Below are 22,686 nucleotides of genomic sequence, written 5' to 3' on the forward strand. Positions count from 1 at the left end.
CTGCTTACGCCGTTGAGGCATTCCAATGCAGCGATCGTTCATGTGCAGTGGCTTGGAGAAGGGCCGAAAGTCTCTGTTGGACAACAAGGACGCCATCATAGTTGGAGGGGCTGTGCTGGCGACTGTATTTGGTGCCAGGGTTGGCGTTATGTCTTTCAAGAACCACATCGACCTGCAGCAGGCGGAGCAGGCGGAGCGTCGACGACGTGAAGGAGGAGGAGAAGGGTCTGCGGCAGGGGAGGTCCTCCCCTGGTCTGCGGCTCACAGTACAGCAGCTGCTGGAGCTGTGCCTGTTCGGTGTGGACCCCGGCGTCCGCACCTACTTCACCACCGCCAAGGGCTTCCACCGCATGCGGAGATGGGTGGCGGCCCTGTTGCCTGAGGAGCTGGTGGACAGGCTGCTGCAGAGCGGCGCCATCACCATCCTGGAGCGGGACATGGATGGTGACCTGGTGGAGTTTGTCAGGGTGGAGGGGCCTGCGGACCGGCTGCAGCGGCAGCGGCAGCAGTACCGCGCGGACCGCAAGCAGCAGAAGCGGCGGAAGCGACGGCAGAGGCGACAGCAGGGCAGCCGCTGGAAGCACGCGCCTGGCGGCCGCCGCCGCCCCAATGGGCGGCAGCAGGCGGCGACACGTGCGCGGCGAAGCAGCGAAGCCGCTTCTACAGCTGCTCTGGAGCGGGCCACAGGCAGCAATGCGGCTATAACGACCGCCGCCGGTGGCAGGAGTGGCAGCTGAACGCCAACCCGGCGCTGGCCACCTGGCAGTCGAACATCCCCAGCGCCCGGGTGCTCACTGTCCAGGAGCACGACCTGCGACTGCGGTGGCTCTTCACTGACCCTGGCGCCGCGCCGCCCAGCCCTGGCCCTGGTGGCGGCGGCGGCGGCGGCGGCGGGGCATATGGCGGTGGGCTGCCACTACCACCACCGCTGCCACAGGGGCCGCGGCTGGGTGTAGTGGACATCCTGGTCCACTACTTCAACCCGCAGCAGTGCAAGAAGCGGCTCGAGGTGTACATCCGCAAGCAGCGGGTGATGCACCGAGAGGCCCGCAACTTGACAGGCGGACGGCCCAAGCAGCTCTCCCATCGACACCGCAGCAATGAGAGCCAGCCCAATGACTCTCGTCTGAGTCTGCCACAAGAACCTTATTACAGCACTGCAGATTCACTCAGCAACGCCGCACGCAGCCAATGCGTGCCAACCGCCAACACAGTAGCTCCCACATTTCATCATGCATCCATATGTGCGTAACTTCCCAGTCGGCCGCCCCCCAACTGTACGTGTGCAGGCGTGCAGGTTCCCACCTCGCGTCAACTATCGTGTGTGTCACTGCAGTCAGGCAGCTTCCTCTTTGGCTCTCCATGCAGCTGCCAGCTCCTGGTTGCGGTGGGGTTGCTGGGCGCGGGGGCGGTGGGGCCACTGGGGGCAGTGGGGCCGCTGGGGGCGGTGGGGCCGTTGGGGGCGGTGGGGCCGCTGGGGGCGGTGGGGCCGCCGCGGGCGGTGGGGCCGCTCGGGGCGGTTGGGCCTCGGGGAGTGGTGGGGGCTCTGGGGACGGTGGGGCGGTGGGGCGGCGGGGCCGCGGCGGGCGGTGGGGCCTCTGGGGCCTCTGGGGGTGATGGGGGAGGTGGGGGTCGAAAGGTGAGTATAAAGGCATGAGGGCCTACCGTACCGGTACTCTCCGTTAGCAGCGTCTAGAAGCGGCAGAAGTGCAGAACATGAGCTGCAACTCGCGCAGTCGCAGGCTCGCAGCGGGGTGCCTGACACACAATGTATGCCAGAGCCCCAGACCCTCCCTTGGGCCCCTGGAGACCTGGACAGGCGCCGGACACTGCCGATTTCACATTATCGCTGGCGGCACGGCTGCTATCCATTGCTGCTTGTTTGGCGCTTGCCAACGAAAGGCGGGGGCAAGACCGCAGCGAAGGAGCACTTACCGCGCCGCGCCCCACGGAGCGGCCACACGGGACCGCCTTCGTCTAATGCGTTTGTAACTGTCAGTTAGCGGGGTGTAAGGGGGCTATCGGCCGCCGAAGCGGCCTCCCCTCGTCGACGGGACCACTTCTGGTAATCGGCGTGAAACGCTGCGTCGAACAGCCGCTGCTCGTGGCCGCGCGCTCCTCCGCAAGCTGCCTTACAATTCGTTCGTTTTGCACATCGACGATGCGGCGCTGCTCCGCGAAGGGCTCTCCCAGACAACAAGGACGTAACGGTGGTCGGAAGGGACCGTTGGTGCCGGGCTTCATGATTACGTCCTTGTTGTCCGGAAGCGCCTTTCCCGGAGCAGCGCCGGCTCGTCGACGTGCGAAACGAACGCGTCTTGAGGCAGCTTGCGGAGGAGCGCGCGCGGGCTGTTCGACGCAGCGTTTCACGAAGACTACCAGAAGTGGTCCCGCGCGATGACTGCTGCCAAAAGACTAACAGACTGTTGCACTTCAAAATGCCTAGGCCTACACGCAGTGGTGACGACGAGGAGAACCAGGGAGAACCGGGGCCTGAAGGTGTTCGCGTTTGTGTTCGTGGACAGACAGTGCAACTGATGAAGTAAGTGCTGGATATTGTGAAGCAGCAAGACCACAACGGACGCAGAAACCCTCCACAAGGTCACGCGATGACGCGACATCCAAGGATTGGGCCTCGGACACAACTATCAGCGGCCCCGTGCGGCCCCAAGTTCCCAGTGCATGCGCTCACCAGTCTTCTCTTCATTGGCAGAGGCCTCCCCTGGCCCTCAGCTACAACACCACGAGTCTCCAGGCACGGCCACTCAAAGGCACCCAACCACACAAGCAGCACTAATCCAAGTTCACGAGTAGTAGTATTGCGGCTCCGGCAGCATCAGCTGCGAGCTTCTTCCCCAACACATTCCTCCCCTCAACCGCATGTGCCTCTCTGGCCTGCAGGTGGCCCCTCTGCCTCGCCCCCCGCTTGCAGGTGCCGGCACGAATCTCACGACGTACCGACCACAACAATCCACCTAACACTCTAAGAGCCAGTGTGCTCCGCGATCACCTTGTCCAAATCCAGCGACATGCTATTGAGCTTAAGCGACAACCGCCGCTCATGGTCCAGGCCGGCAGGCATGCCCTGCGCCTGCCCCTGCCCCTGCGGCCCGCCCGACTGTGGCCCCTGCCCTGGCGCACCGCCGCCGTCGCCGCCGATCAGTGCGCCGCCGGCCGACGCACCCGCCCCCGGCCCCACGTCAATCATGGTGTAGGAGTTGACCCCCGCCAGGCCCTGCGGCGTAAGTGCACAGCACAGAGGCATGCAAGATCAGCGAGGGGGTTAGGCGTCCATGACCGGGCGGGCACAAGTGGTGCCGCCAGTGGCTACTTGCACACCCGGGTGTTGCCGGCGGTCACGGCACGCCATCGTGCTGTACGCCACCGCACCCAAGCCGCCAGGCCCTGGAGTACCACAACCCCGGCACCGAGCCGGCACGCACCTGCGGTCCCGCACCGCTGGCTCCCGCACCGCCGTGCAGCTGCTGCAGCCAGTCTGTGGAGCGGAAGGTGTCGTTGCCTGTGAGCCCGCCGCCGCCGCCGCCCCCGAACAGTGAGGACATGCCGCGGTCCATCAGCTCCTCCGTTTTGAGCATCTCCAGGCTGGGGATGCCCAGCGAGCCCACCCCGCCCGGGTACATGAGCGAGCCAGGGCCCTGGGCGTGGTGGCCACCGGTGCCATGCGGGGCACCGGGAGCGCCGCCCATGGGCGCGCCGCCGGCCGAGGTGCCTGGGTTGCCGTCTGTGCGCGTAGGCCAGAAGCAGGCAAGGGCGGGAGGTCAGAAACCGTATGCGCTAGGCCGCGTGGTTGACAGGCCACCGTTACAGGACAACGAGCATCACCTTCCCCATAGACAAGCGCCGCTGGCGCCACTGGCCTTAGCCCGCACGACCCCAACCACCCGAACTCACCCGCGGGGCCCTGCTGCGGCGCGCCGGCGCCGCCCGGTGGCTGCTGCCCCGGCGCTGCGGCCTGCTGCTGCGGCGCCTGGCCTGGAAACTTCGGAAACGCGTCCGCAATGTTGTGCATCATCATGTCAACCGCGAACGCAGACCGGCCCGCGCTGCCAACGCTGCCGCCCGACGCCGTGGGCCCGCCCTGCAGCACGTGCCCCGGCAGCGCCTGCGGCCCGCCCGGGCCGCCTGTTGCGTTCGGCGGCCCCTGCTGCTGCTGCGGCATGGTCTGAGCTGACAGGTTCCCAGTAGAGCCCGAGGCCGGCACGCCTGGCACGCCCTGCGGCTGCTGCTGCTGCTGCGGTGCAGGGGCACCGCCCTGCATCAGCGCGAAGGGTGAGGAGTTGCTGGCGCGGTGCTGGCCCTGCATCGGCATGCCGGGAATGCCCATGCCGCCGCCCATGCCGGCCGCCGCCGGCACGTACTGCATGGCGCTGCCGTCGGGCGCGCCGTACTGCATGGCGCCACCGCCGTACATTTCAGCGCCGCCGAAGCCCGGCGCCATGCCGGGTGCGCCCGCCATGACCGGCATGCCGCCCGCCGGGCCCGGCGCCATGCCCGCGGGCACCATGCCGGGAGCCCCGCCCATCTGCGCCATCAGCGGCGAGCCGCCTGGGCCGCCAGGCATGCCCGGACCCGGCGCCATGCCCGGGCCCCCGGGGCCAACAGGCATGGGCGGCGGCATCGATGCCGGCGGGGCCGTCCCCACCGGCAGGCCGCCGGGCGGGCCGCCGGTGCCGTCGTCGGTTGGGGCGTCGTAGATGGCCCAGTTGGGGTGGTTGGACATATACCAGTTCTGCAGCGCCTGCTGCTTTAGCTTGGGCACGGCGTTGAAGTCCGCGGGCGACAGGCTCTGCAGCGACACCACGGCGTTGGAGCCGTCGGGGCTGGCGCCGATGCGCACAATGCCTGGGGGGTAGCAGAGAGAGAGGGGGGCCCCGGGATAATCGTAGTGAGTATGGGCCCATGCTCAAGAGTGCGAGAGGGCCCCCCAAAGTGTGAATCCCTGCGTTACAAGCAGGCGGTACCCCCAGCACCGCTCCACGGGTCGCCCACGAGCATCCCTCTTGACGCACCGATGGGGTTCTCCATCACGATGGCTCCGTTCTTGCACTGGTACAGCAGCCCCAGGCGCAGTGGCGTCCACCACCACACGCGGTTGCGGAAGTCGGGCACCACTGCGCTCAGCGCGTGCTGGCACACCTCGTCCCACTTCTCAGGCGACAGCTTGAGCACGTGGCGCAGCTGTGGTAGTTTCGTACATGGCGAGCACGACGTACAATGCTAAAATTACTGGAACGCACTACGAGCTACTATTTGTGAGTGCCTGTTGTTCCCCAACGCTTCGCAGCATATTTTCAAGTGCTGCTTCTAGTGCAAGTGCCCGTGTATGTGTGCGCGCACCTTGTTCTTGAGGTCGTTGTTGGCTTCGCTCATCTCCACCAGCGTCCGGAACTGCCCCACCTTCTCCACACGCACCAGCGCGTCTGGCAGCTTCACGTCGAAGCCTGCCATGATAGCAAAACCACCAGCAATGCTCAAGCTAATACCTCTATTTGTGTGCGTTTGTGTAGGACCTACCTAGCTTTCCAGCACCCGTGCTTCCAACCAGCTACACCGCAACAGCCGCACCGTCGACCCACATCCTGCCTCATGCCACCCTCCCGCCCGCCCCCCCCCCCCGCGCCGCTCACCCTCCTCCTGGAAGGCGGCGCGCAGGTCCATCAGTTTGTCCACCGTGGCCTTGCCGATGTGCAGCAGCTTGGAGATGTGGTCGCCCACGGACGGGATGTCGCTCTTGATGGCGTGCTTCACGCGCTTGGTGGCCACCTGATGTACCGTAATGAGGGCAGCAGCACAAGAGGTGCCGTAAGTGCTGTGCGTGCAGTGCGTACCCATGTCGGAAGTGCATCGCAGGCCTGCCCCGCCCCCTGCCACCGGCCAAAGCGACACTTCGTCGCCCTGGATCTCACGCCATGTGCAGCCCCCTCCCGGGATCATCTTGAGCGCTCCCTGACCCAAGCGCCCTGCCCCACAAGCCTAGCGGCGCGCCCCTTCGTGACTCCGCCCATGGCGCCGCCAAAGGCCTCTCCGCGCGCGCTCACCACGAAGCTCTCCGACACCACGTACGTCACGTAGGGCACCGGCTCGCCGTTCGGCTCCACCGCCCACACCAGCAGCCGGAAGGTGGGCGCCTTGCCGCTCAGCAGCGCCTCGCTGCTGGTGGTGAGGGACAGGTCGGACAGCGTGGCGGCGCCGCGCTGCGCGGAGCAGTGGGGAGGAAGGCGGAGGTGGGGAGCGGACGGCGGCGGGGTTTGCAGCGACAACGACAACGACAGCCCGAGGTATTCAGGAATGCATGGGCCCAGCGGCGCGTTGGCTGGCCAACCTCCTGTAAAGCAACAAGCCGCCTTGCATGATGTGCATCGCCCCATCCTGTAGTTTGCTGGAAAACTTCAACGTCAATCAGCAGTCTGAGCCGCCTCCTGATGTTCCCAAGCGCGCCGCACCCTCCCACCCCTCCTCATACCTACCTCCAGCGGCAGGTACACACGCAGCTGGTCGTCGCTCATGCCCTCCCGCCGCAGCAGCGCCTTGGTGTGGTGGCTGATGATGCAGTTCTTGATGGCGCCGATGGACAACAGCGTGTTGTCCGGACACAGCTCCTTGTACTTCTCGCCGTTCAGCACGTGCATCTGGGTTGGGGTCGGGGGGCATGGTCCTGTGTCGCTCTTCCACCCCGCATCCTCCCCTTGCCAGTCATCCCCGGGCCCTTTTCGAGCGCGGGTCAACCATCCAGAGCCAGTAAACCCAAACCCCCGGTTGGCCCTGACTACCCCCGTACCCCCGCCCCCCCCCACACACATACACTCCCCTCTTATCCCGTTCCGCTCCAGCACCGCCCTCCATCACCCTCCTCCCGCGCACCTCGAGCTGCACGCCCTGCGGCAGGCCCTCCGTGTGGCAGTTGCCCTGGTCGTCCACCAGCTCCACCCGCAGCGGCGCGCTGCACTTGGCCTTCAGGTGGTCGTCGATCAGGTACTTCTGCTTCACGTTGCGCGTGCACAGCCGGCTGGGGTTGTACTGGCACAGGATGCAGTTGGTGTCGCCGCAGCCGGTGGACCTGCGGCGTGCGTGGGTGGGTGGGTAGGTGCGACGGGCGTGCGTGGGTGGGTGGGTAGGTGCGGCGTGCGTGCATGGGTGCCGTTGGGCCAAAGGAGGCAGCAAGGCGGCGGCGGCAGCGGCGGGCTACGGCTGCGCTTGGATGCGGACGCGCTTTGGCACAATTGGTCTGCTTGCAGCGCGCGCCTTTGGTGTCAAGTGGCCAGGGACACGGCACCCAGGTTGTTTGCCGCCATGTTCGTACACCCCTGGCAAGGGCGTCTGGCGCATATCTGTTGTGCAGTCTGCGGCAGGAACTCGCTTAGACCCCAAGCCATAACCACAGGCCTCCTTAAGCTTTTCCCAGACCACAGAGTCCGCTCTCAGTGCCAAGCGCTGAAACCAGGGAGGCTCGGTAGTTGCGAGTACGAGCGTTGCGTTCGCGCCCGGGTGTGTATTGCCGCAGCCGCCGCCCCCCTTCCAGCTGCGTCCCCCGCCGCTGGCACGCCTTATCCTGCCTCATATCCATCCCCGCGGCCTGCCAGGGACTCCCTGGATGTGCTCAGCCAGCAAGCAACAAACTCACTGGCAGTCGTGCCGGATAACCAGGCGCAACGACCGCTGGGGCGCGGCCGCTGCGTCCTGCTGCATCATATACGCCATAGCGTGGTCGATGGCGTGCCGGATCTGGTCTCCATTCAGTCCTGGATTGACCTGACGCGCTAGGATCCCGCCAAACTGCCGCAGCTTGCTAGAGAGGTACGCCTGCGTCAAGCATCGGGTCTGGTGAGCTGGGCAGGTAAGCCGGCGCACCTTTTACCAGCCTTGACTTACATCCACTGAAGGCCGCACCGTCCGCAAGTCCGCGGGGAACGGAATCGGTGCTTCAGCCATTTCACAGCTTGCGCTGAATCGGGGGCTCTCCTGGCTCCGAGCCCCCTCAACGGGGGCCTGTTATATCTACTCTTACAAGTTGATGCGAGAACGGAGCAGCTAAAGAAGCAGACAGCCGAAACTACGAGAAGAAGGGCCAAAAGTCAAACTGGGGCCCAAGAACTGCTTCTTCCAGGCCGTGGGTAATAAACGTGGGCAGGCTGATGTATACCGTAGGTTTTCTTCTACAATTTTGCACATGCGGAGGCAGGACACCAGGGCTTTTTGCCCGACGACGAGGCACGATGGACGCATGGATTCTTGCCGAGCTTATCAAATGGAGGCACATCCATATGTTTTTACTTCTTCATCCTGAGCGTAGCATTAACACTGATTCTACAGCGTACGCGTTGCAAGCAGGGCGCACCGGGTCCAGAGCAAGCTCATGAATTCAGTGTTCGGTTATTTCAAATAGACTCTGATGTATTGTTGACAATGCAAGCAGAGACTGTGGCTGTTGAGGCTCCCCCGGACCCAGCACAGTTAATAAAGGAGCGCTTGGCCAAGGAGGAGGCCCGCAGAGCCCAGCTTGTGAGCTTCAAATGATGCTTCTAGCTATATAGCTTATGTAACAAGCCTATTAAGGCGTGGCTGTCGCATGCCAAATGCCAGCCTTCGAGCCCACACTGCGAGTTCCCCCGCGCACATGGCTATTGGCCTATTGTTTATTGTTACAGCGGCGTACCGAGCTTTGGGCCCCGCGTGATTGCACCTTGTGCACCCGCGCAGTCAACCCCCCCTTACAATCCTGAATCCTCCTCCCCCCCGCCCTTACGACGTGCAGGAGCGGCTCTTGAAGCGCGCGGGCGTTATCACCACCGCGTTGCGAAAGTTTATAGCGGAATGGACGACAGCGCGCCAGGCAGAGCTGGATGCCGCGCGAGCAGGTAGGCGTGAAGCGCGTGCTGCACCCACCAGGTGAACACCCAGTCGCCCAGGCAGCGTGCCGAGACACAAGCGCCGTGCACCTCCAGGGCCCCCTGTTGAGGGCTTGAGGCAGTGCATATATCCTGGGGCTACCTGCCCTCGGGGTCCAAGGTGCCGTAGCGCGCGTGCCGTCCGGGCTCCTACTTACATAGGGGCTAGGAGGCGTCGGCAACAGGCGCGTGGCTGCCCGAACGCCCGCCCGGTGCCGCCGAACATGCCATCCTGCCTTCACCACACCGCGCAGCCGCTGCCGCAAAAGCTGGGGGTAAAAAGAAGGGCAAGAAGAAGGAGGCTAAGAAGAAGGAGCCGGCCGGCAAGGATGGGAAGAAGAAGGCGCCAAAGACGCCCGTGGTGAGCTTGGCTTCTGGAAAGGGGCGGGTACTGAAGGAACCGCACGGGCAGGGCTGGCTGGCCCTGATTCCCAGGGCGGTCATGTGGCGGCCTTACGTCAACGTGTGCGACGGAATCTTGCAGCGCCCCGCAGCTAGCATGTCTGGATGGGTTGCAATCGCACTGATAGCAGGGTCTTGGGTACAGCCACGCAGTGTAGAGCGCGGTACTGTCGGCACCGCAAACACCTCGCCATGCACCGCAATATGGTGTCATCCTCCCGACAACCGCCCAGGCTGAGGCGTGGTCAAACATGATGTCAGCCATGGACGAGCTGGTCAACAAGAACAAGCGGGTCAACCTGGAGGACATGTACCGAGGTGTGTGGCGGGGAGGGGCACTAGGGGCGTGCGTGGGCAGGGGTGCGTGGGGAGAAACGTGTGGGAGCACTGGGGCCCTGGGTTGGAGGCCGGAGACGGGTAGGTCTTATGGATCATCTTATCGGCGACCGTGATTGGGTGCTAAACTGGCTGAGCTGCTGTTGCTCCTCCGCGGCTGTGTGTGTGTGCGCGCAGGCACGGAGATGCTGAGCCCCTCTGAGCTGTGCACCCTGAGGAACATCATGGCCACTGCCAACAAGAAGGTGCGGGGGAGCGGAAGGAGGACAGGGCAGGGAGGGAGGGAGGGAGGGAGGGAGGGAGGGAGGGAGGGAGGGAGGGAGGGAGGGAGGGAGGGAGTAGGGACACAGGGCCTCCAAAGCGAGATTGAAACCAGCTAAACTGCTTAGACCACCACCACCACCACCACACCACCACCACCACCATGCCACGTCACGTCACGTCTGCTCCCAGGTCTTCCCCACCGACGGCATGAACCTGAACCAGCTCAACGTGAAGAACGCGCTGTGGGCGGCGGCGGCGGCGCACGAGTACGCCGTGGTGGACCGCGCGCTGGCCGCCCCCGCACTGGGACTGGCGGCCGTGAGGGACAAGGGCGTGGGCGCCAGGCAGCTGCTGGAGCTGGGTGAGCGAGGCGGCGGCGGGGCTGGGGATGGGGATGGGGATGGGGATGTGGCTGACAGTGGGAGTTCGGAGGACGTCGGGGCTTGGGAGCGGCAGGGGGTGTTGGCGGGCGGGATGATGGGTGCCGCGGGATGGGCCTGGCAGGGAGGCGGTCCGCATGCGCAGCGGTTGGCGCACTTCGAAGCGGGGGCTCGGCACGTAACAACAGCGCAGCAGGTATACGGACGCCTGCGCGTCGTCGGAGTGGGAGGCCGTGGCGTCTAGCATCCAGTCCCCCGACTTTCTCCGGCTCTCCTCCAACCCTCTATCGCCAACTGCGCCATTTGCAGGCTACCGGGAGGGCGACTTGCTGCGCGCGGGCTTCTCCCACGAGGACGTGTGTGAGGTGTCCAACCACGACCCCGCCCGCCTGCGCGCCGCCGGCCTGTCTGCGGCGGAGGTGGTGGCGGGCTGCAGCCGCGGCGGCGGCGTGGGCGGCCTGCCAGCGGGGCTGCAGGGGTTCCGGGGCGTGCAGCGGCTGCGGGCGGCGGGTTACAGCGCCACGGAGCTGGTGGCGGCGGGGCTGGACAACGCCTGGGACCTACGGCAGGCGGGTGCGTGGCGGGCGGGGCGGGTGGCACGGTGGGAGGATGGGTGGGTGGGTGGGTGGGTGGGAGGAAGGGTGGGCTTGGAAGTTGAGGCAGGGTCAGCGCAGGCGTGGGACCGAGGGTGGTAGAGGAGGTGCACTGGGTGGTGAGCAACAAGCATGGGTGGGGGTGGGAGGCCGGGGGCCGGGGCGGTGTGGGAATGTGGGATGGAGCTGTACCCGAAGACAGGCTGGCTGCGAGCTTCACTCCGTGCGCCGGTTCCTCAAGCCTGCGCCCCAACCTGTGGCCTTGCCTGCCACTTCACCGCAGGCTTCAGCGCTGCGGAGGTCTTCACTGCGGGTGTGCCCGCGGAAGCCCTGCGGCCCGCCGGCTACGGCGTACCTGAGCTGCAGCCCGCTACCTTCCTGGGCCCCAGCTTCGCACCGCTGCAGGACAGTGACCCGCGCTTGCTGCCGTCGCCGTTGGAGGGCACGCGCGGCGGCATCTGGCCGCGCATGTTGCAGACGCAGCCGCCGGCGCTGACGCTGAAAGACGCGGGGCGGTCCGGCGGTGGCGCGGGCGTGAGCGGCGGCGGCGGGCTGGGCGCGACGTCGCGCCTGGCGGCGACGGGGATGCGGACGGCGCGCGCTGCGCCTGCGGCGTCAACGGCGTCGGCGTCACCGGCTGGGACGGGGGTGCAGGGGCTGGCGGACCAGTTGCCAGCGCGGAATGTGGGGTGGGGGGAGGCGGGAAGTGCGCTGCCGGCGGCCCCGGGGCTGTCTAGAACGGGCTCAGCGGCAGGCAGCGTGCGCAGTGGGACGTTAGGGATGTGAGGGACGTGGCGATGTGGTGCGTCATGCCGTGACATGGACGCTTGGCGCTTAGCAGACAGACATGTAGGCAATAGAGCAGGATGGGGTGCTGGAACCGCACCATCGCTTCTTGGGTCCGTAGGTAGGCAGGCAGGTAGATACGCAGGCAGGCGGGAAGTCTTCAAGCAGGAGGCAGCGTGGGGCAGGCGCTGGCGTGCCCCGTACATAACAAACTGAATTCAATCCATTTGCTTTTAGAGTTTGCGGTATTTACATTGGCGCGACCTGATGAACGTGCCCATGTGGCTGGATTGCACGCGGGATGTGGCTGAGGCCAAGACTGAGGGTCCAAAGGGCAGCACAGTCCGTGCTGAGTGCTGACAGTCCGTGCTTGGGTGCTTTGCGGATGTCATGGTGGCTGCTTTGTATGAAGGCACGAGCAAGTCCGAACGGGACCACTGGACAATTGCAGCAGAGCGGAAGCATGCGCGAGTGATGTTGAACATGGCCTGCTCGCGGCCCTCACACTGGACCCATGGTACGGGCGCAGCCGCCCAGACCGCCCCAAACAATGCACCTGCACCCCGCCACCACGTTCCTCCTCGATAGACGCTCAAGCAACGCCCCCTCCTAACACGCAAAGCCTACCATAGTAATCGCTTGCTTGCTTGTGTTGCGTTCTTCAAGCACGTCGATAACAGTACCCGCCTGCCTGCCTGCCTGCCTGCAAACTTAACACCTGCTGCGCACTCCTACCTGCTTCCCGCTTCGAAGTCTGACCTGAACCCACGCGCACACACACCAGTCCCCTTGCCTGTTCACGGCAGGCGCCCGCCACCACTCCTGCCATCCGTACGCACCAGCTGTCTTACACTGCCACGCGCCAACTCCAGACAACAACAGTAATCTAGGTCAAATCAATGAAATCATATGCATCGCTGCCTCCCCCGCTGGCCGCGCCCGCTGCCGCGCCACTGCCTCCTGCATCCCCTGCACCTCCTGCCCCACTTCCAGCACCACCACCATCACTGCTTCCCCCTGCTCCCGCGGCTGCTGCTCCTGCCTCCCCGCCGCCCTGCCGCCCCTCCTGCAGCCCCCCCGCCGCCGCCGCCTCCGGCGCAGCAGTCCTGAACTCCTTCTTCAGCACCCACTCGCCGCCTGCCGCCCGCCGCCGCAGCCCCGCCACCTGCCTCAGCACCTGCTTAAACAGCGGCATCTGAGCCGGCGGCACCGTCTGCCGGAACGCCTCCACCAGCACCTCACTTCCCACCACCCCGCCGCGTGAATCCAAAAAGGTCACCACCTCTGCCGCCAGCGCCTCCGCCGGTTCCACGGCGGCGGCGGCGGCGCTGCCGCCTCCGCTGCCCCCGCCTCCGCTGCCGCGCACGCCACGGCTGCTGGCCTCCGCAGCCGCGCCCTGCAGCGCCTGCTGCCGACTGCGCATCTGCGACAGAAGCGACGCGGAGGAGGGCGCGCCACCAGCAACCCCACCGCCAGCACCCCCGCCGCCGCCGCCGCCCATGCGGCGGCCTGCTGCCAGGCCCTGTACGCCCGCCACCGCACCGCTGAACGGCTGCGCGCCGCCGGGCACACTTCCCGACCCACCCGGTCCGCTGCCTCCTGCCCCCGCTCCTGCTCCTCCCGCTCCTCCCGCCCCGCCCCCCAGCCGCATGCGGCTGTTGGTCACGTTCCCAAACCGCCGCTGCGGCTGCGCCTGCTGCGCCTGCTGCTGGCCCGCCGGCGCGCCCGCGTGCCCGTGCCGCCCCGTCCAGGTGGGCGTGGAGATGGGCGCCACGGCGCAGGCTGCGCGGCTGCGCCGCAGTGCCTCTGCGGCGCGCGCCGCCACCCGCTGCGCCTCCGCGTGCAGGGTGATGAGCTCGGGGTCGTTGGCGGACTCGATGCGGCTGTGGTCCACCAGGCCGCGCAGGCCTGTGCGGCCGGCAAGGTGGGTTCATGTGTGTGAGAGTTAAAAATAACAACAAAACGAAGCCGGCCCAGACGGCGTCGGAGTTACTGTGCGTGAGTGTGTGTGTGTATGTCACATGTGTGTTGTCAGGGAAGCTGCTGTGGACGGAGCTGCTCTTCTCCGCCAAAACACATGAAGCGCCACCACACACGCACCTGCGCCGCCATCGAACAGGTCTCGAAGCACGCGGCTCTCATCTTGCTCCTCCGCAGGCTTACTGGCGGCCGCCGCGGCCGCCGGCTGCTCCGCAGCCGCCACGCCATTGGCAGCGCCCTTCTTCCGCTTCTTACCGCGCCGCCCCTCCCCGCCCTCCTCGCCGCCCTCTCCGTCCTGCCCCAGCTCGTCCTCCTCCGCTCCTGCCCCGCCGCCGGCCGCGGCCTCCTCGCCGTTCGGCCGCTCGCCGCGCCGCCGAAGCGCGGCCGCCGCCGCCGCCGTTGACGACAGCCACCCCGCACCGCCTGCGCCTCCTCCTCCTCCTGCTCCTCTCCCGCCACTGCCGCTGCCTCCCGCGGCCCCCGCCCCGCCCTCCGCCTGCTGCCGCACCGCCTCCGCCAGCTCTTGCGCGTCAAGCGCCGAGCCGAATATGCGTGCCGTCTCGGTGTCGCCGCCAGCGCCGCTGCCACCACCGGCCGCCGCCGCCGCCGCGCCCTTCTTGTACTCGGGCCCCAGTGTGAAGAGCTCAGAGATGTCACGGGCGGTGAAGAAGCGCTTCTGTCGTGGGTCACGAAGCACCTGTTTGCAACCGCCCGGCAGCAGCAGCAGCAGCAGCAGCAGCAGCAGCAGCAGCAGCAGCAGCAGCAGCAGCAGCAGCCGCAACAGCAGCAACAGCAGCAACAGCAGCAACAGCAGGGCACATGATGAGAAGCAGTTTGGTTAGAGAGGCAGTGTGGTTAGTGGCGTTGGTTAAAGGCCTGGCGTGATGGCGGGTCAGGCGATGGCGGTCTCGTGCAGGGGCGCACGGTTGCATAGCCTCCACACCTGCTAGTGCGGGGACATGGCAAACACTTCACCCTCGCCGCCTTTCACTGCCCCCGACAGCCCCCCACCCACCCCAGAGAGAGGACGGAAGCAGTCAGCGGGCCACAACATAGAGGCGAGCACGATCGGCATGGGGCCACACGAGGGCCAGGGGGGTACGGCGGCTGGTATCTACAACCCCACCTTGTTTGTGAGGAAGTTCTTGTAGATCTGGCGGTGGTAGACCTTCTCCTCTATGGTGCCAGCGGTGATGAGGCGGTAGATGGTCACGGGCTGCGACTGGCCGATGCGCCAGGCGCGCTCCCGGGCCTGTGGTGCCGCATGGGTGCCACCGGTTGTGGTTATGGTGGTGGAAGCAGGTGAGCGGGTGAGCAGGTGGCAGTGGGTGGGTGCGAGCGCCGCCCTCCAGCACAGTTTGGTGACACAAAAGGAAGGCGGCCTGGCATGGTGATACACGTGTTCATCTGTTTGCCTTTACGGCCTCTGCGTGCGTTTTCAAGCCCTACCGCCGCATCTGCACCCCATCATCGCTAACTCCCGATGCTCCCCTAACCCCTCTCCCAGACCGGCGTCATACCCGTGTGCCCTCACCCCGCCCGCACCTGTATGTCCGTGGAGGGGTTCCAGTCCGGGTCGTACAGCATGACGCGTGTGGCGCCCGTCAGGTTCACGCCCAGCCCGCCCACCTGCACCGCCGGCAGAGGAGCACGGCCCACACGTGTTCAGGAGGCAGGAGGCGGGGGCCCTCATGCCACATGCGACATGCCTCCTCCCGCCCTTCAAGAGCAAGAGCTGAGCCGTTTTCATTACGCGGGTTGACGCGCATGATGCACTGACACGGCGTGCAAAGTGGATGCATGCAACGCAACCAGCCGCAAAGCTTTACAGCTGAGCAAGCATCGTGGACATGCACAAACGGACATGCACTTTCTGCCAACGGCGGTGCCCGCAGCATAAACCTCCCTCCCTCCACCACTCGCTCCCTCCCTCCACGAGCCGCACTGCTACCACATCTACCGCAACCTGACCCAATAATAATCATCAATATTGTATGTCATATGTAAAGATTCAAGACTCCCACCTTGGTTGTGAGCAGGAACAGGAACACGTCTGGGTTGTTGTTGAAGTCGTCAATCAGCCGCGAGCGCGAGGCCACCGGCGTGCCGCCGTCCATGCGGTGGTAGCTCCACGCCGGTGACTTCTTGCTGCGGGCCAGCTTCTCGAATATGTCGAGCATCTGCTGCGTCTGGCAGAACAGCAGTGCCTTGTGCCCAGCGGCCCGCCACGAGTCCAGCACGCGCTCGGCCACGCGCAGTTTGCCGGAGCGAGCGGGGTTGCCTGAGGGCGCGGGTGAGAGACGTGGAGATAGGGTACCGGTTACAATGAGAGTCCAGGAAATCGGTATCTGGGGGAGGGTCACTGGGTCAGGTCTGGCAGCCTACACCCATGCAACCTAACGACCCGCCTCACAGTCAGTCGCGGAGCAATGTGCACACACACACGCATTGCACACGCGGTCCGTGTGCAGCATTGCACGCTCCCTTGCGCAACCAACAGCACACACGCACAAATGCAAACCAGCGGCGCCTCTCACCATAGTCCTCGGCGTCCTGCGCCGACAGCCTCTCCAGCAGGTCTGGGTGGTTGCACACCTTGCGCAGGATGTCGATGCCGCACAGCGCCCGCCGGCTGCCCTCCAGGATCTCGCCCACCTCCTTGGACGCCAGGTAGGAGCGGTACAGCTCCAGCTGCTCGCTCACCAGCGTGCAGAACAGCACCTGCGGTGTGTGTGTGTGTGTGTGTGTGGTGGCGGTGGTGATGGTGATGGTGGTGTTGGTGTTGGTGAGGTGTGTGTGATGTGTGTGTGTGTGTGATGTGTGTGTGTGTGTGTGTGATGTGTGTGTGTGTGTGTGTGTGTGGTGGGTGTATGTGTGTGGTGGGTGTATGTGTGTGGTAGTGGTGGTGATGGGGCGGAGGGCGGGTGTCGGGGGCGGTGGAGGTGTTGGGAGTTGGGGATGGTGGTGCTGGAAATGGCAGGGGCGCCCGCCCTGAAGGGTTCCGTGCACACCATTTCACGCGGTCACCCATGGCTCCATCGGCTGGCCCTATACACCAGCTGATCAGCAGCACGCAAGCGATCGCACCGCACGCCAAATCACCACACACCCCCGACCATAATTGCGCCCGCCTCCAAGCTCGTGTACATGTGCCACACCCGCTCTGCCGCCGCCGCCGCCGCCGCCGCCGCGCACCTGCTCCGTCTTGGCGGGCAGCTGCGCTGCCACGTCGGCCTTGCGCCGCCGCAGCAGGTAGGGCGCGATGAGGTCGCGCAGCACCACGGCGCACTTATAGGCGGTGGTCACCTGCAGGCTGCTGGCGTTGGCGTAGCCGCCCACCTGTGGGGGTGTGGAGGGGGGCGGGGTCGGGTAGGGTTGGGTGGGGTGGGCGGCGACGGTTTGAGGGGCCAAGACGGACTGCGCAGGGAGTGTTTAGGGATGTTGAGGAATGGCGGAGCAGGGCTGGAAGGAGCGGTACCTGGACAAACTCACCAACTCCTCCCCGAATCCCAAAATCCCACCGCCCCCCCCCCCGAACCCGCCACCTTGCCCCCCCTCCCCCCCACCCACCCGCTCGCCACTCGTCCCATTCGCCCGCCCGCCTCCCAGTGCCACCACCCACCCACCCCACCGGCTCCCCCACCTGTATGGGCACCGCGAACTGCGCCTGGAACACGGGCAGTGTGCCCAGCTTGCCGGGGAAGATGAAGTCGAACAGGCTCCACAGCTCGGACAGCCGGTTCTGGATGGGACTGCCGCTCATGATCAGCCGGTGCACCGTGTGCAGCTGCAGGGGGTGGGAGGGGGTGCGGGGTAACCGTTCATGATTACTTAGGAAGTGAAGGCGTAGCCAGGAACAGTAGTATAGCAGACACGTTGTTGGGGGGTTGCAAGGATGTTGGGGGGAGGGGTAGCCGTTCATGTGAAGGACGGAGTGATACGATCACAAGTATGAAGTGCCGGCGTCCAGGGGGGGAGGAGGCGTGGCATGCGGCTTTGAATCGCACAAGCGCATAACGTGCGGGCAGCTGTGTGTGTGGGGGGTCGTTGGGTGGAGGATGTACGGTTGGATGGGGACGGTATGATGAGGCCGAGGAGGCGGTCATACACACCACCAGTCCTCCTTGTGTGCTAGTACTGCACACGCACAAAATACAGCACACACGACACGCCGCCGCCGCCCACCTGCTTGCACACCAGGGTGATCTCCGAATCCGGGTTGCGGATCTTGTGCCCCTCGTCCAGCACCGCCACGCCCCACCGCACGCGCAGCAGCAGGTCACGGTGCAGGCGCAGCTGGTCGTACGTCGTCAGCACCACTCCCGGGTAGGAGACGGAGGCGCCGGAGCCGGAGCCGGAGCCGGGGGCGCCGGGTGTGGGGCTGGTGCGGCTGCTGCTGCCGAGGAGGGGCTCCAGGCCTGCCGGGCAGGGGCTCAGCGCCGCCTCCAGCACGCCCGCCCTGTGCGCGTGTGCGCGCGCGCGTGGATGTGGGTGTGTCATGCAAGCAATTAACATTGTGCGTGTGTGCGTGTGTGTGTGTGTGTGTGTGTGTGTGTGTGTGTGTGTGTGTGTGTGCGCGCACGTGGTTGTCGCCCGGCAAGGTATCGGTCGGACCAGGGTGCACCCCAGCTAGTGCCAACGCAAACCCCATTCCCCTTCCCTTCCGATCCACCAACCCAGCAACCCAGCACCTGTCCCAAAGCACGTGCACCTGCGGCCCCCACACGCCCCCTGCCGCGCCCTTTCCCCGCCTCCCCCCGCCTCCCCCCGCCGCCCCGCACCTGTCCGGCCTCAGCAAGCCACTGGGCGGGTTGCGGCCGCTCTCGTGCAGCAGCACCACACGCAGCGCCGGCGCCCAGGTGCGCAGCTCGCGCATCCACTGGCGCAGCACGGTGGCGGGGCACACGATGAGCGAGGGCCGGTACAGACCGCTGGCGTGCAGGCCGGCCAGGTAGGCGATCATCTGTGGAAGAAAGCACAAGGCGCAGGATCATATGTGAGGAGGGAAAACGTGTGTGTGTGAATGTGTGCGGCGTGGAGAAGGGCACGGCACACAACGGAACATGCATTCCGTCTGGACCGCGTTGGGTTTACCCAGGCTGTCCCCCTCCCCCCTGCTCCTTGCCCCGTCCCGGCCTCCTCCCCCCTCCCCCCCTTCACCTCTCCCCCGCCCGCCCCAGCCGCACCTGCACGGTCTTGCCCAGCCCCATCTCGTCCCCCAGTATGCCCCCCGCGCCCTGCACGTGCAGCTCCCACAGCCACTTGACTGCCGTGCGCTGGTAGTCGAACAGCCGCCCGTACAGCCGCGCAGGCACGCGGAAGCCGCCCTCAAACACCACGTCCGCCTCTTCGGCTTCCGCCGCCTCTTCGGCTTCCTCGGCCTCCGCCGCCGCCGCCTCGGCAGCAGCAGCCGCCTCCGCCGCCGCGCCCTCCTGCTGAACATGTTGCTGCTCCGCAGCCTCCGCGGCCTTCGCCGCACCCAGGCCGCCGACGCCGCTGCCGACGACCGGGCCTCCCTCTGAGCCGTAGGCGCCGCAGTGCGGCAGCATCCCTAACTCCCTGCTGCCGCCGTTGCCCAAGCCACCATCACCTCCGCCGCCGCCGCCTTCACTACCTCTGCCGCCAGCACGACCGCACGCGGCGGCGCCGTTGCCTTCTGCGTCGCCGCCAGCGCCAGCGCTGGCGCTGCGCCGCCGCCGGCGTTGCTGCTGCGGCTGCTTGCCGCGCCGCGGCTTCTGCTTTGCAAGCGCCTCTGCCCGCCGCGCCTCTGCTTCCGCTGCCGCCGCCCTGCGCACCCGGTCAATATAAAACTGCTCATCCACGTCATCGTACAGATCTTCATCCACTCCCGCTGCTGCGGCGGCCGCCGCCGCCGCCGCCGCCGCGGCGCCCTTGCCGCCCTTCTGCGTTTTCCCCTTCTTCCTGCCTTTCCGCCGCCGCGCGCCGCCGCTGCTGCCTGCGCCGCCCGCCATTTCATCTTCGTCTTCGTCTTCCAGGCCTGACAGCCCCGCGTCCTCCTCCTCCTCCTCTACCTCCTCCTCGTCGTCGCTCATGACAATGTCGTCGTCTTCGGCCGCGTCCGAGTCGAGTGCGTCGCTGCCTTCCGTGTAGTCACTGCGAGTGAGAGGATGGATCACAAACGCAACAGGCAAAGTCACAACAGGGCCAGCCCAGTTCCATCGGACCGGTGCCGAATGCAGAATGCACCACTCGCAAATACCGATGCTCTCATGCATCAGCTCTCAACGTCCTCCTCGGCACACACTGCAGTCTCACAGCCTCACTCCTTCCCGGGCCTCCGACGCACCTGTCCGCAAGGTCATCCACGCCCTCGCCGGCCCCGGGCCCCCCAGACGCGTCGGAACTGCCGCCGCTGCCGCCTCCATCACCACCGCCGCCGCTGCCGCCGGTTGACCGCCGCGCCCTCAACCGTCGCCGCTGCCGGCTTGTGCCGCCTTCCTCCGCCTCTTCCTCGCCCTCCTCCGCAGGGCCCGCCTCCTCCCCTGCCAGGCGGCCGCCGCTGTGCCGGCGGCGGCTACCACCCCTCCGCCGCTCCGCCGCCACAGCCTGGTGCTCCTCCCCTTCCGCATCCTCCTCCTCTTCCTCCTGCCCGCTGCTCCCTTCACTCTCCTCCTCTTCCGCCTCGCCGGAACCGGCAGCCGCGCCCGCCGCGGCGGCCTTGCGCAAGCCATCGCCGCCGCCCCCAGCGCGGCCCGGCCGGGCGCGCGGCAGTGTGCGCTTGCGCCGCAGCTTGCTGCTGGCGCCGGCCTTGCGGGCGGAGGCGGCCTGGTGCCAGAAGTGTGCAGGCACCTTGCGCACGTCCCGCTCCTGTGGGCAGCAGGAGCGGAAAAGGAGGTGGTGGCAAAGTGGCGGCGAGGCAATCGGACAGGTCGACATGCCGAGGGCAGCAGAGCCCGGGCCATGAGTCCAACCTTGCACCCTGATGTTTCTGTACACAGCATAGCAGTCCCCTCCCCTCCCGCCGGCCCGCCGGCCCGCCCGCTCCGCCTCCTTGTTGGCACGGCCACGCGCGTTCATACTTCCCCTCAACACACACACACACACACACACACACACACACACACACACACACACACGCACACGCACACACACACACACACACACACACACACACACACACACACACACGCACACCTGCTGCGGCAGCTGGTCTGGCTCCAAGAACTTGGCCCGCGGCCGCGCCTCCCTCGCCTCCAGCGCCTGCCGCCCCGCCTCCGCCAGGTACTCCCCCACCCGCCGCCCACTGCGCGTCACCGCCGCCGCCTCCTGCTCGCTCAACGCCGCGCGACCCAGGTGCCGCAGAGCGCCCTCGCCAGTGCGCTGAAACGGCAGCTTGGCGCCGGTGGCGGCGACATCGCCGCCGCCGCCGGCTCCGCCGGCCCCGGCGGCCCCGGCGGGCTGCGTGCTTACCTTCTTCCGCTCATAGCCGGCGAGCCGGTCAAAGGGAGTAAGCAGCCCAAGGCGAATCAGCCGGTCCTTTTCTGTTTCCACCAGCTCTAGGCGAGCGCTGCCGGCGCCTGCGCTGCCAGCGGCGCCGCTGTCGTCGTCGTCGTCGCCAAACAGGTCGTCCTCATCAGCCGTCAGCCGTGTGACTGGTGCGACCTCCGTGCGCGCCCGCTTACTCTGCTGCAGGTGCATAGGCTCCTGCTGCGGCTTCTTCCCGCCCGCCTGCCGCGGCGCCGCCGCCGCAGTGCCGCCGCCACCTGCTGCCGGCGGCTTGCCGGCGGCGGCAGCGCCCGCCGCCTTGCCAGTAGCTCCGTGCCTGGCCATAGCGGCGGCACCGAAGCTCCGCGGACGGCTCCTCCCAGCCGCCGCCGCGCCCGCACCACCATCGCCTGACTCCCCAGCTGCACCCCCATTTCCGCCTCCGACGCCACCGCCTGAAGCCAGCTGCGCTGCCTCTGCCGCCAGCCGCTGCTGCTCCGCCCGCAGCCCTGCCAGTCGGTCCCGCATCAGCGCCACCTGCAACGACCTATGCGGTGGATGATCACAAGCAGCGGCACGCGTGTTAAAGAGCACAAGGAAAACGTTGCGCAAAGACAGCGGCACGCGTGTGTGTCCTTAATAATACCATGCCAGGTGGCAGTGCAAGCGTAAGCATTTGAAGTCCCTACCGCGTGCTACTGCTAATGCGTGTGCAAGTGCCTGTGGTCGTGCAAGAACACCGGGTATGGTAGCACTCACGTTGCGCCCGCCGGCACCGCGCCCGCCGTCTTCGGCTCCGTCGCCTCCGCGGCTGCCTCCTGTGCCTCCTCCTCCGCTGTGGCCAGCGCTGCGCTCATGGTGCCAATCTCCGCCGCCACCGTGGCCAGCTGCGATGCAACGCGCTGCCGCTCACGCCGCCGCTGCTGCAGCTGCAGCTGCAGCTGCTGCTCACCGTCCTGGGCATTAGCAGCTGCGGCGGCGGAAGCGGGACCGCCTGTGAACTCGCCTGCCGCTGGCCCATCGTCCGGCGCTCCGTTCCCGGTCTCTTCAAGCGCCTGAAGCGTGCAAAAACGCACATGTTAAGTGATGGGGCGGGGCGGTTGTTTGCACTGCCCCGGGGCCCAGGCCGAGGGCCGTGTGTGGCGTTGCGAAGCTTCCGTGACTGCCGCCCGGTCACCCGCCGCGCCCCGCAGCCGCCATTGGTCCAACATTAAAGCTAAGAGACATTTACGAGCATGTCTAGCCCAAATCAGGCGCACCTCTTGAATAATCTGCTCCTCCACCGCGTTCGCATTCTTGGCCGTGACGCCAAGCTCCGCAAGGCCCAGCTCAACATCAAGGTCCATTCTCAAGGCGATAGTTAGGCAGCTCGTGGCGCATAAACGGGGCCACCGGTGTCAAGGCCTGCCTCGCGTGCTGCGCCCAGCCCACCTCATCATTGCGAGTAATCTTCCAAAGTACTAGTTGCCCAGTATTGTTCTAACACTAGGGGCTAAGCTAGCATCACAGACGGTATGATGGAAATGGCACTGTGGCGGGAATCAGGGCCCAGCTCCGATTGATGGGCGGTAAGCCATAATACCTTGCTTGTAA

At 66.4% G+C, this 22,686-nt stretch overlaps 4 protein-coding genes across 4 annotated transcripts; 2 read left to right on the top strand and 2 right to left on the bottom strand.

Moving 5' to 3' along the window:
* Positions 1-14: 14 nt before the first annotated feature.
* On the top strand, positions 15-2,486 carry CHLRE_06g270726v5 (uncharacterized protein). The gene is made up of 4 exons (XM_043062936.1): positions 15-197; positions 268-550; positions 688-1,030; positions 1,820-2,486. The coding sequence occupies exons 1-4, from the start codon at positions 41-43 to the stop codon at positions 1,979-1,981; spliced, it is 945 nt and encodes a 314-aa protein (XP_042923642.1). The 5' UTR covers positions 15-40; the 3' UTR covers positions 1,982-2,486.
* Positions 2,487-2,498: 12 nt separating this feature from the next.
* CHLRE_06g270750v5 (uncharacterized protein) lies at positions 2,499-8,172 on the bottom strand. Its single transcript, XM_043062937.1, has 11 exons — positions 7,891-8,172; positions 7,643-7,821; positions 6,883-7,078; positions 6,489-6,650; positions 6,060-6,215; positions 5,649-5,784; positions 5,359-5,462; positions 5,031-5,199; positions 3,913-4,863; positions 3,444-3,742; positions 2,499-3,235 (listed from the first exon to the last, which is right to left on the bottom strand). Exons 1-11 carry the CDS (start codon positions 7,948-7,950, stop codon positions 2,984-2,986), a joined length of 2,664 nt encoding a protein of 887 aa, XP_042923643.1. The 5' UTR covers positions 7,951-8,172; the 3' UTR covers positions 2,499-2,983.
* A 147-nt stretch (positions 8,173-8,319) lies between these two features.
* CHLRE_06g270800v5 (uncharacterized protein) lies at positions 8,320-12,176 on the top strand. Its single transcript, XM_043062938.1, has 8 exons — positions 8,320-8,520; positions 8,774-8,876; positions 9,161-9,267; positions 9,542-9,626; positions 9,822-9,889; positions 10,098-10,269; positions 10,598-10,861; positions 11,165-12,176. The coding sequence occupies exons 1-8, from the start codon at positions 8,425-8,427 to the stop codon at positions 11,665-11,667; spliced, it is 1,398 nt and encodes a 465-aa protein (XP_042923644.1). The 5' UTR covers positions 8,320-8,424; the 3' UTR covers positions 11,668-12,176.
* Positions 12,177-12,178: 2 nt separating this feature from the next.
* On the bottom strand, positions 12,179-22,554 carry CHLRE_06g270850v5 (uncharacterized protein). The gene is made up of 15 exons (XM_043062939.1): positions 22,353-22,554; positions 21,853-22,148; positions 20,803-21,640; positions 19,955-20,475; positions 18,834-19,761; positions 18,429-18,610; positions 17,833-18,106; positions 17,291-17,434; positions 16,843-16,986; positions 16,185-16,368; positions 15,672-15,928; positions 15,193-15,276; positions 14,774-14,899; positions 13,768-14,344; positions 12,179-13,575 (listed from the first exon to the last, which is right to left on the bottom strand). The coding sequence occupies exons 1-15, from the start codon at positions 22,437-22,439 to the stop codon at positions 12,554-12,556; spliced, it is 5,664 nt and encodes a 1,887-aa protein (XP_042923645.1). The 5' UTR covers positions 22,440-22,554; the 3' UTR covers positions 12,179-12,553.
* Positions 22,555-22,686: the final 132 nt, after the last annotated feature.

Source organism: Chlamydomonas reinhardtii, chromosome 6 (assembly GCF_000002595.2).
Source record: "Chlamydomonas reinhardtii strain CC-503 cw92 mt+ chromosome 6, whole genome shotgun sequence".
Lineage (NCBI taxonomy): Eukaryota > Viridiplantae > Chlorophyta > Chlorophyceae > Chlamydomonadales > Chlamydomonadaceae > Chlamydomonas > Chlamydomonas reinhardtii.